Raw genomic sequence first — 18,292 nt, forward strand, 5'->3', positions numbered from 1 at the left:
TTGAGATATTATACGTGCTACAATTTCTCCAAAATGTTTACCAAATGAGCACAAAATACTGACATTTTCACAGAATTACTATACATGGTTATTTGACTAGACCCTCACCCAGTTCCATGTTCTGAGACGTGTCGGCTGTGTGCAGGGCCGCCTCTCTGCCGGGCTTCAGTGTCCCATGGATCGGCATTCCTTTAACATAAAAGTCAAGCTCACAAGGCAGCAAGTTACAGACGACCACAGTTGGCAGGAGATATATGGTGTGCCCCGGCTGTCTGAAAATCTGTTTTGCACTGTCGGAAAATATGTTTGAGGGCATGTAGTCTGGATAATTCTCTTTCTTTATGGCCACACAAAACCTACGAAGACAAAAGGTATGAAAACCGTCAGTCTGAATGAAGAACTTGAATTTTTTTTCCTTAGCTGAGTATGAGAAAGCATAACATTAAAATGGTTCAGTAATTCAGAAAGATAATTACAGTTTTCAATTTAAACACATATATTGGGATATAATTAAATCACAATAAAATGTATAGATTTTAAATGTTCAGTTTGATGAGTTATGACAACTATATACACCTCTATAACCACCATTCAAAACCAGTTATAGACTATTTCTCGCACTCCAGAAAGTTCCCTCATATCCCTTTCCAATCAGTGTCCTCTCCCATCATTCAAGCAGCCACGTTCCGATATTTATCACTATAGACTAGTTGTGTCTGGTCTTGAACTGCACATAAATGGAATGATACATTCTGTACTACTTTGTGTCTGGCTTTTTTTGCTCAACATGAATTTTCAAAAAGATTCAGCCATGTTGTTGTATGCATCAGTATTTGATTCTGCCAGTGTATGAATATGCCATTTGTAATTTATTCATCATCCTATTGATAACCAGTTGGGTTGCTGGCAGCCAACTGGGTCGTATCTCCAGATCAATTTAGTGAGAATGGAATCCTAACAATACTGAGTCTTTCAATCCATGAACCTGGTTTTATCTTTCCACTTAATTAGGTTTTCTTTAATCTCTCAGCAAGGTTTTGTAATTTCTAGGGTGGAAGACTGGTACATCATTCCTTAGATTGACTCCTGGGTAATGTTTTTTGATGCTACTACAAATGGTATTTTTTTTAAATCACATTTTCCAACTTTTTATGGCTATACTATAAGAATCAACTGACTTTTATAGGTTGATCCTGAATCCTGAAATCTGGATAAATTTATTAGGTCTCACAATGTTCTTAAGATAGTTCATCGTGTTTTCTACACACACATTTATGTCATTTGCAAATAACAACAGTTTTACTTTTCTGATCTTTATGCCTTTTCAGTTTCTCGTTTATTTATTTATCCTTATTGCAACGGCTAGCGATACTGCAATGTCAAATAGAGTGGCTGGTTCCCAATCTCAAGGGAAAAAAAGAGTTTAAGGTTTCGCAATTAAGTATAATGATAGTTGTAGGTTTATTAGAGATGCCCTTTAACAGATTGGTTGGAAAATTCCCTTCTATTCCTAGTGTGCTGAGCATTATCATCAATGGGTGCTGAGTTCTATCAAATGGGCTTTTTTTGGCACTTACTGAGATGATCTGATGTTTTTCTTTTAGTCTGTTAACATGGTGAATTACATTTATCGATTTTCAAATCTTAAGTGAAGCTTACATTCTCGGGATAGACTGCACTTGGATTCTATTTGGTAATATTTTGTTAAGAGTTTTTGCACCTCTCCATGGAGGAATTCTGGTTCGTAGTTCTCTTTTTTTATAATATCTACATCAACTTTGGTATCAGGGATATGCTGACCTTATAAAATGAGTAAGGAACTCTTCCTTCCTCCCATTTTCTTAAAAAGTTTGCATAGAACTGGTATTCTCTCTTCCTTAAATGTCTAGTAGAATTCACTCGTGAAGCCATGTGAGCCTAGAGTGTTCTTTGTGGGAAGGCTTTTTATTATAAATTAGATCTCTTTACTAGATATTGGGCTATTCGGATTTTATATTTCTTCTTTGTGTCAGTTTTGTAATTTGTGTTTTTCAAGAAATTTGTCATTCCAATGTGGTATTTGCATTAAATTATTCATAATATCTCCTTTTAATCCATTAAATGTCCGTAGATCTATAATAATGTCTCCTTTCTTCATTCCTTATATTGGTAATTTGTGTTTTCTCTCTTTTCTCCTTGAATAGTCTTAATAGAGGTTTACCAAATTTATGAATCTTTTCAAAAAGCCAATGTTATTGATTGCAAAATCAATAGATTTTTCTCTCGTTGGCTATTTCATTGACTTCCATACTTTTTTATTGAAGTACAATTGACATACAATATCTTCTTAGTTTCAACTGTATGTCATAGTGATGTGATACTTATATACATTACAAAACGATCACCACCACAAGTCTAGTTACCATCCGTCCCATTCAAAGTTATTACAATATTATTTATTTCCTATGCTGTACATTACATCCCCATGACTTATTTGTTTTGTAAGTGGAAGTTTGTGCCCCCCAGTCCCCTTCACCTATTCACCTGGCCCCCAAACCCTCCTTCCTCTGGTATCCACTAGTTTGTTTCCTGTATCTACGAGTCTGTTTCTGTTTTGTTCGTTTGCTTGCTTTGTTTTTAGATTCCACATATAAGTGAAATCATACAGTATTTGTCTTTCTCCGACATATTTCACTTAGCATAGCACCACCTACTAGGTTCATCCATGTTGTTGCAAATAGTAAGATTTCTTTCTTTTTTACAGCTGAGTAATATTCTACTGTGTGTATAGATAAATAGATAGATAGATAGATACACCACATCTTCTTCTTTATTCATTCATCTATCAATGGACACTTATGTTGCTCTGATATTTTGGCTATGGTAAATAATGCTGCAATGAACATACAGATGCATATTCTCTTTGAATTAGTGTCTGTGTTTTCTTCAGATAAATATCCAGAAGTAGGATTGCTGGATTGTACGGCAGTTCTATTTTTAATTTTTTGAGGAATCTCCACACTGTTTTCCATTGTGGCTGCGCCAATTTACATTCTCACCAACAGTGTATGAGGGTTCTCTTTTCTCCACATCCGACACTTGTTATTTCTTGTCTTTTTTTTTCTTTTGAGGAAAATTAGCCCTGAGCTAATATCCACCGCCTTCTCCTTCTCCTTTTCCTTCCACATCAGGAAATCACTCCTCTTTCGGACTTGTCTCTCCAGGAGTGGCCAATCCTCCTCTTTTTGCTGAGGAAGACTGGCCCTGAGCTAACATCTGTACCCATCTTCCTCTATTTTATATGTGGGATGCCTGCCACCACATGGCTTGATGAGGGGTGCACAGGTCCATGCCCAGGATCCAAACCAGTGAACCCTGGGCTGCTGAAGCAGGGCATGCGAACTTAACCACTACACCACCTGGCCGGCCTGTATCTTATCTTTTTGATAATAGGCATTCTGACAGGTGTGAGGTGATATCTCTTTGTTGTTTTGATCTCCATTTCTTTGATGAGTAGTGGTGCTGAGCAACTTTTCATGTGCCTGTTGGCCATCTGGATGTCTTCCTTGGAAAAATGTCTATTCAAGTCCTCTGCCCATTTATTATTCAGATATTTTTTTATATTAAGTTACATTAAGTTCTTTATATATTTTAGATATTAATCCCTTATCAGATGTATGATTTGAAAATACGTTCTCCCAGTCAGTAAGTTGTCTGTTTTGTTGATGGTTTTCTTTCTGTGCAACAGCATCTCAGTCTGGCGTGGTCCCATTTGTTTGCTTTGCTTTGGATGTGCGTGCCTGAGGAAACTGGTCTGAGACCATACTGCTAAGACCGCTGTCAAAGAACCGACTGCCCATGTTTTCTTCTAGGAGTTTATGGGTTGAGGTCTTACATTCAAGTCTTTAACCCATTTTGAATTTATTTTTGTATATGGTGTAAAATAGTGTTCCAGTTGCATCCTTTTGCATGTCGCTGTCCAATTTTCCTAACATCATTTATTGAAGAGATTGTCTTTTCCCCATTGTATATTCTTGCCTCCTGTCATAAATTAATTTACCATAGATGTGTGGGTTTTTTTCTGGGATCTTTATTCTATTCCATTGATCTATGTGTCTGTTTTCATACCAGTACCATACTGTTCTGATTACTATAGCTTTGTAGGATAGTTTGAAATCAGGGAGCATGATACCTCCAGCTTTGTTCTTTCTCAAGACTGCTTTGGCTATTTGGGGTCTTTTGTGGTTCCATAAACATTTTAGGACTTTTTCTTCTAGTTTTTCAAAAAATGCAGTTGATATTTTGATAGGCATTGCATTGAATCCATAGATTACTTTGCATAGTATGGACATTTAACAATACCAATTCTCCTAATCCATGAGCACAGTAATATTTCCATTTATTTGTGTCATCAATTTCTTTCATCAATGTCTCATACAGGTTTTAATAACCTCCTTGGTTACATTTATTCCTAGGCATTTTATTCTTTTTGATACAATTGTAAACTGACTGTTTTCTTTTCTTTTCTTTTTTTTTTTTAAAGATTTCATTTTTCCTTTTTCTCCCAAAGCCCACCGGGTACATAGTTGTGTATTTTTAGTCGTGGGTCTTTCTAGTTGTGGCATGTCAGATGCCACCTCAGCATAGCTTGACAAGCGGTGCCATGTCCACGCCCAGAATTCAAACCAGTGGAACCCTGAGCCGCCAAAGCAGAGCGCGCGAACTTAACCACTCAGCCACGGGGCTGGCCCCTGACTGTTTTCTTAATTTCTCTTTCTGATGGATCATTATTAGTGTATAGAAATGCAACTGATTTCTGTATATTAATTCTGTATCCTGCAACTTTACTGTGTGATAATTTATTAGTTCTAATAGTTTTTTGGTGGAGTATTTAGAGTTTTCTATATATAGTACTATGTCATCTAGAAATAATGACAGTTTTACTCCCTCCTTTCCTATTTGGATGCCTTGTATTTCTTTTTCTTGCCTAACTGCTGTGGTGAGGACTTCCAATACTGTGTTGAATAAACGTGGTTAGAGTGGCATCCCTGTCTTGTTTCTCATCTTAGAGCAACAGCTTTCAGCTTTTCAGCATTGAGTATGATGTTAGCTGCGGGCCCGTCACATACAGCCTTCATTATGTTGAAGCATGTTCCTTCTATATCAACTCTGTTGAGAGTTTTTATCATACATGGATGTTTAATTTTGTCAAATGCTTTTTCTGCATCTATTGAGATAATCAGATGATTTTTATCCTTCATTTCCATAATTGTTGTCTTCTTTTTCTATTTCTTTGTGTTTAATTTGCTCTTCTTTTTCTGGCTTAAAATAGGAGCTTAGATCAGTGATTTTACATCTTCCTCATTTTCTAATATGAGCATTAAAAGCTGTACATTTTCCTCTAGAACTCTTTTGCTGCATCCCCCACATTTTAATATGTCTGGTTTTTATTATTGTTCAGTTCAAAATATTTTTAATTTCCTTTGTGATTTCTTTTTTGGCCCATGGGTTACTTAGAAATGTGCTGTTTAATTTCCAAATATTTGGGGATTCTGTAGGCATCTTAATGTTAATGATTTCTACTTTAATTCTACTGTGATCATGCAATATATTGTGTATAGTTTCAATTCTTTAATATTTATTGTTCTTTATTTTATGGCCTAATGGATAGTCTCTCTTGATGAATGTTGCACACATACTTGAAATGAATGTGCAACCTGGAGTTGTTGGTTAAAGTGTTTTATAAACGTCAATTATGAAAAGCTGATTGATGGCATTGTTCAAATCCTTTTATTTCTTTATTGCTTTTGTTCGTTTTATTTTTTATTTATTTATTTATTTATTTGAGGAGGATTAGCCCTGAGCTAACTGTTGCCAATCCTCTTCTTTTTGCTGAGGAAGGCTGGCCCTGAGCCAACATCCTCGCCCATCTTCCTCCACTTTATATGTGGGACACCTACCACAGCATGGCTTGCCAAGTGGTGCCATGTCCATACCCAGGATCTGAACCGGTGAACCCTGGGCTGCCAAAGCGGAACGTACGCACTTAACCGCTGTGCCACCGGGCCGGCCCTGTTTTTGCTTTATAAATGGGAAGGGAAGTGTTAAAATCACCAACAATGGTTATGTATTTATCTATTTCTCCCTTTAGTCTGTTAATAATTGGCAAACCCAGGGAAAGGCATACTGGAATTCTTTACACCGTTCTTGCGCCTCTTCTTAAGTGTGAACTACATGAATTCTTCACTATAAAGGAAACTAGAGCTGATGATCCCTAGTCTAAATAAACTTACAGGCTAATTTAGAAGGATCTAACAGTAACAATCAGGTATTTTTCCCAATATTGAATCTAGTAACCTATTACTTATACTCTTCAGAGGGGAAAACAGGAATCTAAATGGTTAGATAATTTTGTCAAAGTCCCCAACAAAAGTCCTACGAAGTACATGAACCTTCATCCAAATTCCTTTGAAATCGTCATTTGAAAAGCTTCCAACACCAGGATTTGGCTTCCCAGTTTAAGAACATGAACCAGTAATGTTTCGTCTTCCTTCCCTACATGTCCTCTATTTATTTATGCATACATGCAAGTTTCTAATCTTACATGTGTGTTAGTTGTTTCTCTCATAAACAGTAGATAAGCAACAGTTCCACCACTGCCAAGGGCTAACCCTGGAATTCTTATGAACTCTAACACAACAACTTATGAAACAAGGACTTTAGGACTTTAAATAAGCACAACTGAATCACTAAGGGTCCTTAGGAAAGAATGAAGGAAAAAAAAGGCAAGATCTACCACCATTGCAGCGGTGAGGCATACCTGAAGAATCGGCTTTTCTCCGTGTCCATAGAGTGGCACTCTCTTTTGCTGCTACTAACCTCCGTAGTCTTCAGTACATTGGTCCAGTGAATAGGAGCCTTACAGAAAAACACACCCAATCCTTTGGGCCGGGCCTGTAGCCGCCAAGAAGTGAGGTGCAAAGGCACGGCGAACGAATCCCCTGGCATGATGGCAGGAAGCACCACGGGCTCTGCCACAGAGACCAGCATTAGCACTTTCAGGCAACAGTCTTCCCCGGCAAAGTGTGACTAACTCAGGAGAAAAGGAAGACAGACTGTGTCAGAACTCACTGTCTGGAGCTGATGGGCTGTCCAGTCTCAGTTCCATCGGCGTCTCAAGTCTGTTCTTCACAATCAGGGCTGACCGGACAGTGATCACTTTCCGAGCACTGCCTTCCATAGTCACTGCAAAGACCACCCGGACAGGCGGGAGGGAAGAGAACTGTGAAAAAGAGAGAGAAACAAGAAGAGCATAGCTTGAGAATAGACAAGTGGTCACCAGAGCAGAAGGGGGATGGGGAGGGCGAAAGGGATAAAGGCGCACATGTGTATGGTGACAGCAACCAGACTTTTGGTGGTGAACACGATGCAGTCTATACAGAAGTCGAAATATAAAGACGTACACTTGAAATTTATATAATCTTACAAACCAATGTTACCTCAATAAAAAAAAAAAAGAAAAATACACAAAATACAATAATACCAATCAGAATGCCTAAACTCAAGGCATCTGATTACCGTAGCTCTTCAGTGAAATTAGTCATTAAGTCTTAAAACCACTCAGCTTTAACTGGAGTGAATATTCTACAAACACACACTATTAAACAGCCAATTCTAAACATTTCTATAAAAACAGATAATCTACCAGATGTGACGTCACAAAACGAAATCAGTCCCAGGCCTCTAGACACATTCTAAAGCCTCACCTACAACTGGGAATAACCTATCAAATTTTCCAAACGTCCTGCAATTTGGTAAGAAAGGATCCGCTGGAAGTTACCCTTCATTCATAACGCCCCCGGGTTCCTAAACATCAGCCCTTATATGGAAACTGTGAACAAGACTTGTTTCCACCTCTGTGGGAGGGCAATAAAGATCACCCAAAGCAACAAAAAGTTCAGAAACACTGAGGTAGGACTTCACAAGACATTAAATGATTTACCTTCTCTAGTATTTTTCTCCCAGATTAATATCAAAGTGAAAAAACATTCCTTGAACATTAACAATGGGTTGCTGCCCAAATATACACAGAAAAACAGAAGGAGGTCTTCTGAGATTCTAACTTGTCTTTGTAAAATCCTGAGAGTGTGGAATAAAGAGCTCTGTATTGGTATGCCTTTCACAGGAAGAATAACTTTTTTTTCTAAATGTCATAAAATTTACTCTCTAGGCCCATACACTATTCATTGACACGCCTATAAAAAAAGCAACATTTGTATTTCAAAAAACTTTTAAAGTAAACTCTTCACAATAACTTTCTAAGTTCTGTTCAATAATCACTTTCATGAACAGGACACCGAGCTTCAGACACAACATAATGGAGGGAAATTGTTTATTTCTGGGGTTGGGTGGCAGCCACCACTTTCTTTTTCCATATGTTCATTCACACATTCAACACACATTTTATGCCACTACCACGTACCACTTTTTTTCCGAGTATAAAACCCCACATCAGGTACACCAAAGAGGAGGTCTCTGAAACTATCATTCTTAGCGTGAGTGTCCAGAACAGTTTTGAAATGTGAAATTTCATGTAAGCTTGGAGAAACAAATGACACTGCTTTTTTATTGGAGAAACAAATGACACCACATCCAAGCTTTTCACACTGCCAACTTTTCATTAAAACAAACAGTATGTGAAAACTAACCTAATAAACAATAAAATGAAGACATCCATGTTTTGAACCAAGACTTCCAGAAGGTCCCAATGAAAAGGCAAACTATAACGTTCTGGAGTGTTTTTAAAGGGACAATCCTGGGCACGATCTTCAGCAGAGCTTCCACTGACCCCGCCCAGTAAAGCCCCAATAGAGCCAAGGCCTAGTAACAATTGTTTTAAATCTTGATATTGTCACCTCTAAGCTTACATGAAATTTCACATTTCAAAACTTCCTATTCTCAGGGAAAAGAAATTATAAGCAAAACCCTAAAAATAGTTCTTTAATGTCATCTTCTGATGACGTTTCAAAAGCCAAATGGGGGGGAAATCTTACTATTTTTTAATCTTATTTACTTTCATGACCTCTGGACCAAAACCTATGAAATACATATAGCCGTACAAGGGTTAATTTATATTTTAACTTAGTAAGAAAATGAGGCCTCGGACCAAAACATACCAAGTTAGGTGAAAACATTTTCTTGCAAGTTCTTGTAAAAGGAAGCTGATCATTAAAAGAAAAAGATAAAGATAAATTCCAACCATATATAATATGTCACAGAGTCCTCTGATCATCAAGAAATATACGTCTACACATGCTTCAGGCACAGTGTATACACTCAATAAACAGTGACACAGGAAAAGCATACTCACATAAACCTGGGGATGAATAATATTTGTTCGGCTGCTTGGGCTGCCAATCTAAGGAAGATTCCAAAATCAGAGAGTCAGCACAGGCATCATTAAATTCAATGACAATGTAATTTGCTTGAAAGGGTGGTGTTTATAAACACTCTTCAGTAAAGTATGGTTTACTACAAGGAGAAAATATCTTATTTTAGAAGATATGGGAAAAGTAATACTCATTTTACAACCATTCAATGTATGCAAAATTTCTCCAAATGCATCAGTACCATAGAAAGGTATCTGGAGGAAATTAATCCTTTCATTACTAGACATTTAGGCAGAAAAGTAATCTTGAAAGAACGCTTCTTCTTCTAAGAAACTTGGGGCACCAGAGAGAAACAGTGGAAAGAGGAGTGTTCTCCAAGAATATTTTTCATGAATGAAGCAAACATGAGGAAAGCTACAATCTCTCTACAAATCTGTATTTTCCTACTCATCACTGCTATCCACAATGAGTGCAGGTACCCTATGAAATAGGACTGAGTATGGGCAGAGCACCACGGCGGCTGCATCAGCCAGGACACCAGCCTGCCCCAGCACAGTCTAGTCGGGATGCTCCCTGCATCACTCCTCAGGCAGAAGTACCAGCTGGAGAAAAGTCAGGGCAAGGGAGTGTGAGAGGATGTGTGACCAGAAAATAAAAGAGAGAGGCCAGCCCTGTGGCCGAGTGGTTAAGTTTGCACGCTCCACTTCTGTGGCCCAGTGTTTCACCGGTTCGGATCCTGGGCATGGACATGGCACCGCTTGTCAGGCTATGCTGAGGCAGCGTCCCACATGCCACAACTAGAAGAACCCACAACTAACATATACAACTATGTACCAGGGGGCTTTGAGGAGAAAAAAGAAAAGTAAAATCTTTAAAAAAAAGAAAAGAAAAGAGAGTGAACATCTGTCTTTATGCCAGAGAAGAGGATCTGGAGACAGAGAGCTAGAAGGAGAAAGGAGCAGCAGGCAAGAAATTTAAGGACGATCATACACAAAGGAAGAGGATAACAGGTGAAATAAAGCCAGTGCACGTTTGGTAGACTAGTAAACTGTCAGTGAGGCCAGCTGAGCATGAAACGGAGCTGCACAGGTGAGGTAACAGGTGTAACATCAATTTTAGATCTTGTTTTCCCACTGAAATTAACCATCGCCAAGCTGACCTACATATTGATTACCAATGCCTACAACTGACCCATAATAATCTTACGTCTTTTCTCTAGAGCTAGCAGAAATAAAGAAAAAGAAAATTTCACTAGAGCAAGGCTATTACGGGCTTAACTGTCTAGCTGCCTGGCTTTAAGGGAGCGCGGCCAGGGCACAACTGTGCCACGCAACACCCATTCTACAGCCACACACCGTAGAGAAAGATGAATTCTTATCTGGTGCTGCATATCGGAAAAATGTCCCGACTTTGTCCACAGACACTGGGCTCACTTGCTCCCAGCCGTTTACTCTCACTTGCAGTTGGTGAATCCGGAGGTCATGGGTGTGTCTGTCAGGCAGGACATGGAAAAAGACATTAAGCACAATCTTAAGAAGGGAAGAAAAGTAGAAGCAAACACTCAAATCTGATTTACAATATAATGACAAAAAGCCTGGTTGGCTAAGCCTTTTGGTGATTACCTAATGCAAGAGAAATCAAGAGAATATTTTAACTGGGTTTTACACTTAAAACAAAATTGCAAGATTTGTAAAGCTTGAACAAGAGTGGCATTTAACCTCCCTTTGTACAAACCATGCAAATCCTTACACTAGCCCAGATCTTTCTTCTACCAACCTCCACCCCAATCTTTATAAAATAATGACGTCAGCTAAAATAATTTCAGTGGGGCAGTAAAAATGTGGTACTAGCAATTTAATCCCATAATCATACTCTTGGAAATGCATAAAATGACATTTTCTTCTTGCTTCTTTTGTTGAACACCCTACTTCTCTCAGAACCACATTCGGTTGTTTGGCTTCAGTCCGACAGGTTATGAGAGATGGAGGCCTCAGAGTTTTAGGGCTGAAGTGCTCGGCTGAAATTGGAGCAGAAGGCAGTGGGCAGAACAGGAGGAACAGGAGGAAATTGCACATTTAATTCTATTTTAGATTTTGCCTAATTCAAGCCAGAAGCCTGAAATGGGGAACTGGATTTGAGGCTGACAGGAATGGGGGAGGGAGGCAGGGAGTGGGGTGCAGTGTGCCAAAAGGGGACAAGCCAGAGAAGGCATTTATTTTGATGAATTCAAGCAGAACACTGGGACTTGAAATGGGCTACACAGCATGGAAACTAAAACGGAAATGACAAAGAGGTCACACCTCTTCTGATACAGCAGAGGCAGTGCTCATTAAGAAATACGGCCAACAATTCTATAATTAGCTTCTCCAGGAACTCTGTGAAACAGGAAAACGCTCACCACTCATTCCTGGAAATTCTAGCACAGCTTTCAGGTACATGTGCCCAGCATAGTGGTTCTTTTTAACTATTTTTTTCCTATGAAATCACTAGGGCCCCACAAGTTCAGAAGTCTTGCCACTGGGGAGTGATGTGTGCTGGTACAAAGCTATGCAAAAGGAAGAAGCGTTTGATTTAGGAGCAACTTTGCACACACTTAAAGCACCATGAAAGCATGTGACTACAGAAGGCTGACGCCAATCTCTTAAATTTCAGCTCAGCTTGGAAACAGAGATGAGGCTCAAATGCTAGAATCTTAGCCTATTCCCTATCCACTGGATAGCCCTTCCCCTTGCTAATGTTTGCAAACAAAAGGACACTTTATTAGACATTTTAGATCTCTCAGTAACCTTCCACGTTTACTCCAGTCCTTAGCTGACTACTTCAAGAGTGCATCAGCTATTGGTCCCCCTTGATGAGATATTCTCACCCTCCTCACAATCAGAGTATCATTATTGATGCTGCTTCCTGGAACCATCTGCTTGCTGAAAGTGCCATGTGGCACATAGGTACCTTACAATTGAAATCACCATGCTTTGATAAGCTTTTTAGAATACCAAGTCACCACAGCGTCACGAGAACCAGGCTAGGACACAATGAACTTGAGGGTCATGATCTGTCTATGCTTCAACCAAACGATGTGAAACACACAGGCTATCACCCCACACGTCAAATAAAGGGATAATTAATGGAAAGAAATGTATTTCCCAGATAGCAAGACAATCATTATATTTTTTCAAAGGAAATATTGATTTTTGAAATACTTTTTAAAAATAAAACATTAAAATCAATAATAAAGAAAGTGAAAAGGCAAAACACTAGGGACAATCATTTATAACATATGTTTGCTTTGTTTTTTCAGGAAAAGAATAAAGCATGCTTTACCTGTGTCTTAGCTTTCCTCTTGCTTCAAATTCAAAGGGAATCTCTTCACCTGTGAGGACTTCCCGCCATTCACTAACATTGTGAGCATCATCAAGAAAGGTTCCGTTCCCTTCTGGAACCACTCCTGGACTCCCACTGTGAGACAGTGCAGCCCTGGAACCAAATCAGACAACACCAGCTTGTCCTTCTTTCTCTCCAGTTCCCTCTCAAACAGGGTTCGGTGCTCAGAGCGGAAACCCTCCTGGAACTTGACTCACAGCAATAAGGCCATAAAACCCGACTACGACGGATGCCCCTAAAAGGTCAGTAACTAAAGGTATCTTCACCATCAATCACAACTTATTTGAAATTTTGGAAACGGCTGAAAGCTATCACGACGTAGTCACTTACCTCCAGCAGCAGAGTCTGGCACATAAGGTGCTATGTGAACTAAGTGACCACTTTAAAAGTATTTAAGTGACTACCTAGAATTTAGCAGACCTAAGCTGTTTCTAAAAAACAAAAAGCGTCTCCTCTAGAGCATTACCATACCTAGCGAAGGCGGGAGAAACATGGTTTCAAACCAGCCGACTCTGCTACTCATTTCACGCCCTCACTACCTGGACTGGAAAGGTCAGCAAGCATGTGGAAAGTTGAGCCAGTGTCTACCCAGGCAAAAAGCTGCTAGAGAACGTTCTCACTTGGCTTAGGTAAACTTTCATTTGTTCTCCCAGCTCCACCCAATTCCATCTGGGGTGAAGTGTGTTTTAGGCTTGGAAGATAATTCTTAGGGGGGAAGGGGATATGGGAGGTGTTTTCAAAGCTGTCTTGGAAGAAAAATGCAAAACGTTTGCTTTAATAACCACACACAGCTTCTTCTAAGGAGGTGGGCAGCTGAGGAGAAAAGATGGAACGACTTTTCTTTCACACTTGCTACTCACATCCTTAATTTGCTTGACTTTTACTTTAAACATAATGTATACCAAGATCAAGAACATAATTTGGACATTTCAGACTCAGAATCTACTTCTCTGACTAGAGATTCCACACAGAACCAGAACCTCCATCATCAATCTCAGCAAGACAGCAAGCTCCTGTTTCGAGGACAAGCCCCAGAGCCTCCAGAAGGGGCCAGCTTGCTCTGCTGAGCTGGTACACAGGAGCCTCTGGTGGCAGCGATGGCTCAGGGGACAGATTAGGTGCTCCTTACCTGGTAGGTGTGGTGGTCAGGGTGGCAAACCACAAAGTGCAGCCTGTGTGATTCCTCAGAGCAAAAGGGACGAAGGGCTGCCGGCGCTTGGGGGTTTTCACCTCTGCTATGAACAAAGAGAAGCGGCCCATTAGCACGCGCCTCCGCATGCGGCAGAGACCCTCCCCACTCCTGGAGGCAGTGCCGAAATGGTCTCTTGTGCAAAAGGGCTGAAGGTGGAGGAAAGAGAAGGGACCACCACAGGCATGTTGACAGGACAAATGGAATCTCCCTGTGTTGTGCTGCCTGCTACAGGATGACCTGGCCCCCTGACAACTGGCGGTGATGTGTGACTACTCCGAGCCCCCAAGTCTCCCACAACTCTCACAGGCCCTTCTCAGAAGAAAGCACCAGGACCAAACTCAGCTGGAATGGAGAGAGAGAGAAACGGACCCCATCACTCCAAGGACGTTCTAAATAGGTAACCCAAACTGCAATAAGATACATCACAGGTACCTGTTTAAACTTTGTCCAAAACCCCTGTACTTTAATTGAGCAAAGCCTCCCTTCATATAAAAGTTACACTTTAGACATATTATGTATATCGTAACAAAACAAAAACATTCTTTCCTATTCTCTTATACCAATAGTTGTTTTGTTTTTTCTCCCTGGAAGATCAGAAATACACTATCCCAAAGCTTTTTAAATGAAACTTTTAGCTCATTTCTGTTTTTACATAGATTATCACCACCATCTGCTATAAGCTGAGTACCAGATAGACTACAAAAGGAACAAAAAATATGGTTTCTTTTCACAAAATAGCTTCTAACCAGGGAAACTGGAAAGAAACACTGATTAATACAAGACTATAAGTAATCAAATTCTAGAGAGAGTGGGCCTGATATAATCACTATAAGAAATCAGGGAAGTGAGAAACCACATGGCCAGAAACAGCCGAACAAGGGTTGCCAGTGGCCAGGCTGCCTCAGGATCTGTCTACAGGCCCCTCTGACTGCCCTGCCGTGTGGTCTAGCATGGAACAGAGAGTGCTAAGAGGAGAGGCATTGGCTCCTTTCACCAAGAGCCTGCATTTCTTCCACCAGCCACAAAAAGAAAGAGGGAAGAGGCAGCAGGAACCACAGATGCAGCAGCAAGCCAGTGCTGGGAGCCTCCTGGCTGACGTGCTCACACCACACGTACACGACCAACTGAAAAGGGCATAGCCCGGTCTTACTATGTGTCCAGCTTTAAAGCACAAAGACAGCCTGAGAAAGACCGGGACCCAAATGGTCTGCAGCTGTGGAGAAAATGACATCTAGAGGTGACTGCAATTGCCAGCTGAGAACACTACAGCAGAATTAAATTCGTCTTCCAGGACCACATGTTTCCTGCCAGCAAAACAGGAAGGTAAACTGCAGCAGAGCCAGCCTTCTCCCGGTTCTTGAGTAAGGCATGGGGCAGTGCCATAAACGTCTGTATTAGTGCCTCTTAAAAAGTAATCACTTTCTTTTTTTCCCTTTGTACTTTCTAAAGTTTTCAGAAGTTAGTACTATAAACACTGCAAAACAAGCAATTTCAGGTTCAGACAAGTTCTGGTTTGGTACGGACAACGGCTCAGGGAAGTCTGAGAAACAGTAACATGCTAAATAAATGAGCAGTCTCCCGTGTGTTCCCAAGATTTTGTGGTTAGTCTTTACAGAATCCATATACTTCTAAAGATAATTTCTGCCTCTAATATACCCATTTCTCATCCCAATGGCCTCACTTAGTTCCCTCTCCTCAGTTCCCTTTACAAAAAAAGTAGTGTTCATCAAGGAGAAAATTAAGGAGTAGCTGTGAGGTGGCTGACAAGAGCAGAGAGGGAGTAAAAAATTTAAGAGCTGTCTGCAGGGGAAACAGTACTTACTGTGGCACCTTGAAAGGCACCTCCCTCTCTCTGAGTGCAGTGAGAGAGTTGCTTTATTACAGTAGATAAAGGACCCAGGAGGAAAAGAAGCCAGATGTGCTTTGATATCCCACCGTGAGCCAGACTGTAAGTTTCCATTTGCAAATTAGATTTAAAAAGAACAGGTGGCAAATGGCTTTGATCATGCTGTAATACAGAATAAAGTGCTAGGAATCCATATAAAGATATTCACAAGTCTATTGCTTCGGAATTAAATAGCCTGGGTAGGCACACTGTTTTGCTCCCCAAGCTTCTTGTGTTGATCACACACACCAACATAGACGTCAGCAACACACCTCTCTGAGGATAAAAATACATAGAGTGCTCACAAATCCAAACCCAACACCAGGGGACAAACCTGACATCTTCTGCTGTAGGGTCCAAATCAACTGTATTTGCCTTTGGCACAGCACCAGAGAACAAAATCCCCAAGTCCATCAAAAAGAACAGTATTCCCTGGTAGCCTCAGGAAATCTGCCTCTAGTAAGCAGATCTAATTTCTCCACAGGCTGAGAGAACCCAGGGCTCTCCACGTCCAAGCTCAGCTTCCAATGGCTCCAGCTGAGGAGACGTCCACCCTTCAGACTCGTGACACAGAGCAACTTGGCCACTATAAACAGTGTAGGTTTTCATGCTATACAAGCAGCTTGGCCCATCGGAAAGGACCTGGTTTGTAAATCATAAGAAAGAGATTAAAGTCCCAGGTCTGCTACTAGCTAGTCATGTGAGAGAGGCAAATCACTTAGTCTCTCTGCCCTCACCAGCGAAACAGGAATAATGCTTTGCTTCATCTGAAAGATTTAATAACAGACAGAGAAAAGCTCAGAAGGACAAATCCATGAATAAATGAAGATTCAATCAGGGGCTTTCTTTGTGAGCCCTCCCCCAAACATCCATCTCAGTAAAACCTCCCAGAAAAAAACCATAGGACTGACCCAATGTATCAGTACCCCTGTTCTGAACTCCTGGCAGAGGGACCTCGAGTGGGCTTTTTGCCAAAATGTATCATGACCCAGGACCTGGTGTTAGCCAAGTCCAAGCATAAGTCGTTCAGATTAAATCACACTCCTTCACACAATCAAGAAATGAACATCTCGGGATTCCACTTCCTTGATGTTTCTGGTGCTTTCTCTATATTTCCTTGCCAGTCAAATTCTCAAGAAACCTTAAAGGGGCACAGAGAGAAATAAAGAACATCTTCTTTCTATCTCCTAAGCACCTCACTCGTACCTCAAGAAAGTCAGATCTGTGTCTACGCAATTGTTCACTGGGAAATCTCTTCTCGGCTCTGCTCCTGACCATATAGAGTCCCCGCGCTGCCATAATAAATGTCCACTGAGTGCTCTACAAAGACTTGCAGCACTGCCTGATGAGCACGGTTTTCTCCCCCTCACTTGCTTGTCAACATGAGTCATAACCTCTGACTGACACCGGATGTTTCTGCATCATACACTGTGGCGGTGATTCCATTTCCGCCACAGGTCAAGGCAGACGGAAGAGACAGCATAAGAATCAGCACATCGCTTCCTTCTGAGATAAGGTGCCACGCTGTCCAGAGGTCGGAAATGCTCTTTCCTGCTACTACAGCAAAGTACTCGAAACTGCATATACCCTCATTCACCTCCCATTCACAGAAAGTCGATGTACAAGGCAGTTCTCAAACAGGAAAAGAAAGCAAGCCCTCGCTTGGCTATACCGTACCTCCAGCATAGATCTGGTGCTCTAGGTTAGTCAGACTGGCTGTACTCCTAGTTCTAAGGTAGACAAGGGGGAGGCCTGGTAGACAGGAGAGACAAAGTTAGAGGGTAAAAATGAATATAGTGAAAAAGAAGACTCACCTCCAAAACACAAGCACAAACAGAGTACATGACAGAGAGCAAGCATCATGCAGTCACACGCTCGTTCCCCTCAGTGATTACTGGAGCTAAGAAGGCACTTGACGAAGTGAGCAAGACAGCTTCATGCCAGCTTTTACCGTGGAGGACGTGTCAAGGGGGCATGCTCCTTTCTTTCTCAAGTGGGGAAAGAAAATGTATTCAACATCCTCTTGAACGGAATGACAAGCCTTTTGAGGATTTTTAATGTAAAGCAGGTACGTTCTTAAATAGCACAGAAAAGTTACCAACACCCTTCAGTGGAGATTTTAGTGGGAGCTGCTCCATTCTGACTGGGAAAGGCAGCAGCCGTGGAATGCTGATCCCCCAGGGGTCTCAAAAATTCAAGGAAAGAGTCAGTCTGTGTTCCAAGTTTAACAATCTCTACTAAGGAGCTAGCTCATAGCATTATTTATATTATAAATTACACATGGAAGTTTTTAGAATATTTATATTGGATATTTCCATAAAATGTCCTTGGAATATAAAATATGTTCAATAAGGTGCAATGCCATCCAGGTTTACCTGCAGAGTCTCAGCCCTCACTGAACAAAGCCAACAATTATGTCAAAAATGAGGCCATTACTTTCTTTCCCCTGCTAAAGAAATGTGAGAA

General features: G+C 40.7%; 1 protein-coding gene across 14 annotated transcripts in view; it reads right to left on the reverse strand.

Annotated features, from left to right (window-relative positions):
• The window catches only part of VPS13D (vacuolar protein sorting 13 homolog D), a 253,463-nt gene that overhangs the window by 146,405 nt on the left and 88,766 nt on the right, over positions 1-18,292 (reverse strand). For 6 of the 14 annotated variants that reach the window (XR_002806312.2, XR_001380159.3, XM_014737611.3 and 3 more), the window contains 8 exons: positions 17,504-17,578; positions 13,879-13,984; positions 12,690-12,842; positions 10,724-10,859; positions 9,350-9,397; positions 7,111-7,261; positions 6,800-7,010; positions 109-356 (listed from right to left, as the gene is read on the reverse strand). Coding sequence is in view for 10 of the 14 variants with exons in the window: in XM_014737611.3 (XP_014593097.3) it covers positions 109-356; positions 6,800-7,010; positions 7,111-7,261; positions 9,350-9,397; positions 10,724-10,859; positions 12,690-12,842; positions 13,879-13,984; positions 17,504-17,578 (1,128 nt within the window). In the remaining 4 variants the exon portion in view is untranslated. The remainder of the gene's footprint in view (positions 1-108; positions 357-6,799; positions 7,011-7,110; positions 7,262-9,349; positions 9,398-10,723; positions 10,860-12,689; positions 12,843-13,878; positions 13,985-17,503; positions 17,579-18,292) is intronic. The other 8 variants (XR_011433299.1, XM_014737612.3, XM_070253111.1 and 5 more) reach the window with 3 other exon arrangements.

This window comes from Equus caballus, chromosome 2 (genome assembly GCF_041296265.1).
Source record: "Equus caballus isolate H_3958 breed thoroughbred chromosome 2, TB-T2T, whole genome shotgun sequence".
In the NCBI taxonomy this organism is placed as follows: domain Eukaryota; kingdom Metazoa; phylum Chordata; class Mammalia; order Perissodactyla; family Equidae; genus Equus; species Equus caballus.